General features: G+C 38.9%; 1 protein-coding gene across 2 annotated transcripts in view; it reads left to right on the forward strand.

Annotated features, from left to right (window-relative positions):
- The window catches only part of PBS2 (cysteine and histidine-rich domain-containing protein RAR1), a 44,429-nt gene extending 38,869 nt beyond the window's left edge, over nt 1–5,560 (forward strand). For both annotated transcript variants that reach the window (XM_090014968.1, XM_090014967.1), the window contains exons 4-5: nt 5,018–5,250; nt 5,341–5,560. In XM_090014968.1, coding sequence (XP_089871094.1) covers nt 5,018–5,250; nt 5,341–5,436 — 329 coding nt within the window. In that variant the 3' untranslated portion in view covers nt 5,437–5,560. The remainder of the gene's footprint in view (nt 1–5,017; nt 5,251–5,340) is intronic.
- The last annotated feature ends 440 nt before the right edge of the window (nt 5,561–6,000 follow it).

Raw genomic sequence — 6,000 nt, forward strand, 5'->3', positions numbered from 1 at the left:
TTCCGGGCTTCTTCAATGCTTTTTATGCGGTTTCGGCCCCATAAATATGTTGGGCATGGTCGATTTACTAAGAATCCACACCTGGATCATGTGTTTTTTATGAAAAAAATGATGTTTGGAGCCTCAAAATTTTACAAAGATTTTGGACTGTTGATTTTTTGAACTTTATAAAAAACCACCAATGTGTTGGAATCAAATACTTCAAGAGCTGCTCCCTCTAAAATCAATTTCATGGATCACGTCTGTACGGTCAGAATTTAAAAATAAAATGAAAAAACCTGAAAAACCCATTTATTACGTGGTTTAGCATGGACCCATTACTATATATATAGGGTGCTCCAAGAGCACCTACACATGCCCTTTTTAGTAGAAAGTAAGTTTTGAATCGTGTGAATGTGACATATATGCAGTTTTTTAAAGATCCTAAAAAATCGACGGCCCATACAAACAACAACAACAACTACACCTTCATCCCAAAACAATTGGGGTCAGCAATATGAACCAACAAAAGAAATTCATTTTGGGTCTTCCACATGAATCATTTTCCTCCAATCATTTCTATCCAATGCCATGTCCTCGGTGAGGTTCAAAGCATTCATATCCTTTCCTATCATCTCCATCCAAGTCTTCCTAGGCCTACCCCGACCTCTTTTAACTAATATATTTTCCCATTTCTCCAACCTTCTAACTGGAGCATCATTAGGCTTTCGCCGAATATGCCCAAACCACCGTAAACGATTCTCTCGCATCTTATTTTCAATGGGTGCAACACCTACCTTCTTACGTATCTCTTCGTTCCAAATCTTATCTTTTATTGTATTTCCACACATCCATCTAAGCATCTGCATCTCAGCTACACTCATTTTTTGAATATGATGTCTCTTGGCAGCCCAACATTCCGTACCATATAATAAAGCGGGCCTAATAGTCATCCTATAAAACTTTCCCTTCAACCGCAATGGCATTCTACGATCGCACAGCACTCCAGTTGCACTTTTCCATTTCATCCACCCAGCCTTTATCCTATGATTTACATCTCCATCAATTTTTTCATACTTTTGAATGATGGATCCCAAATATTTGAAATAATCATTCACCGGTATTTCTTGCTCACCAAGCTTCACTACACTCCCATCACTACTTCGTTGCTTACTAAACCGACATTCCATATATTCAGTCTTACTCTTACTCAACTTAAAACCTCTAGCTTCCAATGTCTGTCTCCATAATTCTAACTTAGTATTAACCCCAGCTCTAGACTCATCAATCAAAACAATATCATCAGCAAACAACATACACCACGGTACATTTTCTTGAATTGATCTCGTAAGCTCATCCATCACTATCGCAAATAGAAAAGGGCTTAAAGCAGATCCTTGATGTAACCCAACCGTTATCGGAAAATTGGTTGTCACCCCTCCACAAGTGCGGACATTGGTTACTACTCCTTCATACATATCTTTAATTATACTAATGTACTTGAGAGAAACACCTTTCTTCATCATTGTCCACCAGAGAACGTTCCTAGGTACTCTATCGTATGCCTTCTCTAAATCAATAAAAACCATATGCAAATCTTTGTTCCTCTCTCTATATCTTTCAATAAGTTGTCTAAGAAGATGTATAGCTTCCATAGTTGATCTTCCAGGCATAAAACCAAATTGATTCTCCGATATCATGACAACCTTCCTCAACCTAGACTCAATCACCCTCTCCCAAAGTTTCATAGTATGACTCATGAGTTTTATACCACGATAGTTTGTGCAATCTTGTATATCACCCTTATTCTTATATAAAGGCACCAAAGTACTCTTCCTCCACTCATTAGGCATCTTATTTGTTCGCCAAATCAAGTTAAAAAGATTTGTCAACCATTCTAAACATTTCTCTCCCAAGCATTTCCAAGCCTCGATAGGTATACCATCTGGGCCAACTGCCCTTCTTGATTTCATTTTCTTCAAAGCCTCTGCAATTTCTTTCTTTTGAATCTTGCGCATGAAGTCACGATTTATCTCATGAAAAGGAATGGAGAAGTCTCCAAGATCTTGAGCATGACTATCATTAAATAGCTTATCAAAATAATCTTTCCATCTCTCCTTAATCTCCTCATCTTTGACTAAAACCCTTTGCGTTTCATCTTTGATACATCTAACCATACCCAAATCCCTCGATTTCCTATCTCTCATCTTTGCAAGCCTATAAATATCCTTCTCGCCTTCTTTGGTATCCAACTTGTCATAAACCTCCTTATATACCTTAGCCCTCGCGTTTCGAACTACTTTTTTAGCTTCCTTCTTTGCTATCATATACTTCTCCAAATTCTCATTATCACGACTCTTACTTAGATTTCTATAACACTCTCTTTTAACCTTAATAGCTAATTTGACATCCTCGTTCCACCATGATGTATCCTTACCTAGTGGTGCACCGCCTTTAGACTCACCCAATACCTCCTTAGCCACTTTTCTCATGCCACCCGCTATCTTATTCCACATTGATTCTGAATCCTCCTCGAGACACCAATCAACTTCCTTAACTACCTGCTCTACAAACATTCCTTGTTTAGCTCCTTTCAGTGCCCACCACTTAATTCTAGGATCTATCTTATGTCTATCCCTTTTGCAGCATTGTCTAATTCTAAGATCTAAAATTAAGACTCTATGTTGTGTAGCTACACTTTCTCCCGGTATAACCTTACAATCGATGCAACAACCCCTATCTCTCTTTCTAAGTAGGAAAAAATCTATCTGACTCGTATTAACCCCACTTTTAAATGTTACTAGGTGAGACTCCCTTTTCCTAAACCAAGTGTTTGCTAAGATCATATCATAGGACAAACAAAAATCTAAAATCCTTTCTCCACTTTCATTTTTTTCTCCTATACCATAGCCTCCATGGGTACTCTCAAATCCATCCCTACTAATGCCTACATGTCCATTAAGGTCACCGCCGATGAAAAGCTTTTCTCCATAAGATATCCCTTGTACTACTCCATCTAAATCTTCCCAAAATTCATGCTTAATGGAATCATCTAAACCTACTTGAGGTGCATAAACACTAATAATATTAATAATATCCGTACCTAATATTAATTTAATAAGTAAAATTCTATCACCCTTCCTACGGACCTCAACTACATTATCTATAAACTGACGACTCATAACAATCCCTACTCCATTCCTATTCCTATTTAATGTACCAAAATTTCAAGACTTAAAAAATCTTATTTTCTGTCCAAAAAACATTATTCAAAGCATGATTCCTATCAAATAAACTATGTTGAATGCATCTATGAAGACTGATTGAGAATATATAACTTACACATATAGTTTCTACTAGGTGGGAGTAGGTGCTGAGGGAGCACCGTAGCATTACTCTCTCTCTCTCTCTCTCTCTCTCTCTCTTTATATATATATATATATATATATATATATATATATATATATATATATATATTGATATGTATGTAATAGGTAATGTCTTTTGGGGGCATTTTAGTCTTTTTTATGTAATAGGTCCTGCCCTTTAGGGGCAGTTTTGTCTTTTTTATTTTTTTGTCTTTTTTATTTTTTTGTTATATTGATACCTATGTAATAGGTAATGTCTTTTGGGGGCATTTTAGTCTTTTTTATGTAATAGGTCCTGCCCTTTAGGGGCAGTTTTGCCTTTTTTTTATTTTTTTGTCTTTTTTAGCCATTGGGACTAGCCCAACGGCCCTCTTCCTCCTCCTTTGTTGTATATATATATATATGGGAGCTCTCCCATATTTTTTCTCGTGCTTTTCTTCAGCATTTGAGAGTTAATAAAATTATATTTTTTATTTTGTGCTCAGCACTCAGTGGCTTGTGTTGTGAACTATATTGTGTTATGCTTGCCTGTAGTGGCTCTTGTACTTTGCCCATTAGTGGCCTTGTGATTGTGCCCTTGTGTTCTCATTACAGATGGTTTAGACAGGAGGATGGACTGTCAGACATTGTTCGCTGGCACGATGCCGGCAGTCAATCACTGGTGGTGATGAAGAGGGGTGGAAATAGTTGACAAGGCTTAGGAGATTGATGATGGTCAATGGATCAAACAGGAGGGTGATGGACTACGGTAGATTAGCTGCTGGCGAAGAGAGAGGGGGGGCAAGACTTTTATCAAATTGTGGCAGACTATCCAATTGATTGTGGCACCAGCAGGGATAATTTCCCGTGGAGATAGAACTTTCTAACAAGAACGGTGTGCTTTGATATTTGAAAGAATGGTGTCTCCCATATTTTTGGCATCCTCCAGGGCTCAATTCTGGTGAGGCGATACCATGATATGGAAGTCATCCACAGTTTTGGCCCCTGCAGTGCTAACTTTTGGCCGGGATGGCACTGTCTGGCAAGGACAGATCTCCTTCCAGATTTGAGCCTTGCTGGGGCCAGAGAGCCACCGAAAAAGTCTCCATTCACTTGGTGCCTTGAACCAAGGGTTTATGGTGGTGACTTGAGGTTTTGTCCACCAAAAACACTCGTCTGGAAGTTCTTTGGGGATGTCTGGCCCCAACAATGTGTTGTCTATTAATTTTGTGCGTGCACTTGGGGGATTGTGTCTATGTTCATGTGTGTGTGTATAAAATCATGTATGGAACCATAATTATTGGAACCAAAATTTATTTTCAGAATCGACTTGGTTAAAACCATACTTATCAGCATTTCTTCTTTGGGAGGTGACCCAAGACCTACAATATGGTATTCCAAGCATACCATATGTGCTTTCAGTTCAGATGTTCCTAGCAACCAACCACCCTGATGACTAGTTAGAAATTTCATTATTTGTGTTGCCATAGCCAGTTGTTGGTAGGCTACATTGATTGAGAATGGGAGAAGACAATTTTCTTTTTGAAGCCTATCTGATATTTCTTATTAAGACCAATGGGCACAGAATCTTCTCAGATTCATTGAGACACTAAGTTGGGACTGAACATCTTTCTGTATCAGTGTTTTGATACATGTCCAAATGTTAAGGAGATTGGTGGTTTCATTTTCAGGTTCGCAAGTCAGGCCGATGATTACCAAGACCAACCCCGCAAAGCCACTGGTGCCCCTTCCAGATAGTGCTGACAATGCCCCACAACCTCCTCCGCGTTTGGTAATCGACATCAACCAGCCTCAGACCTGCAAAAACAAAGGCTGTGGGAAGACCTTTAGAGAAAAGGATAACCATGACGCTGCATGTGAATATCATCCTGGACCTGCAATTTTTCATGACAGGATGAAAGGGGTATGTTTTCCTTTATACCCAAGCCAATTACCACCTCTCTCTCCCTCTCTATTTATGTCTTGATGGGTCATATGTTCATTGTCTTTGCAGTGGAAATGTTGTGATGTTCATGTAAAGGAATTTGATGAGTTCATTGCAATACCTCCTTGCACAAAGGGTTGGCATAATGCAAACCCTGCCTCCTGATCTTCGTTTTGTGAATTTATGATTGGGTTGTACCGGGTGAACTTTCCGTTGAAATACTGGATGACTAGTGGGACCAGTGAGTGAAAATTATTGAGTGATGACTCATTTGGAACTGTATTTGTTACATCTCTCTCTCTCTCTCTCTCTCTCTCTCTCTCTCTCTCTCTCTCTCTCTCTCTCTCTCACACACACACACACACACACACACTTTCCAACAGGAGTCACTCATTGGTACTAGCTTTTGAGAAAAACCTCCCTACTCAGCATTTCGATCATTGGCCTGGATTTTAGGCCATTGGAGAGCATTCAGCACGATATTGTGGTCGGAGGCATATTTGTAAATAATATCATCCTTGCTTATATCAGCCAACTAAACGATTCTTGACTTCACCGAATTCCAAATAATTATATTTTCACAACTCCAAGAACAATTAACTTGTATTGATTAGTGATTTCACCTTGGCATTCTCGAACCTACGGATGTCCAATGCAGCGTGTTGCGAGCAATTTGGATGCTATTAAGCGGCAACTCAAGTCATGGAATAGATCATCCTTTGGTAACAT

The sequence above is a fragment of the Nuphar pumila genome, chromosome 7 (genome assembly GCF_984573655.1).
Source record: "Nuphar pumila chromosome 7, dmNupPumi1.hap1.1, whole genome shotgun sequence".
In the NCBI taxonomy this organism is placed as follows: Eukaryota; Viridiplantae; Streptophyta; class Magnoliopsida; order Nymphaeales; family Nymphaeaceae; genus Nuphar; species Nuphar pumila.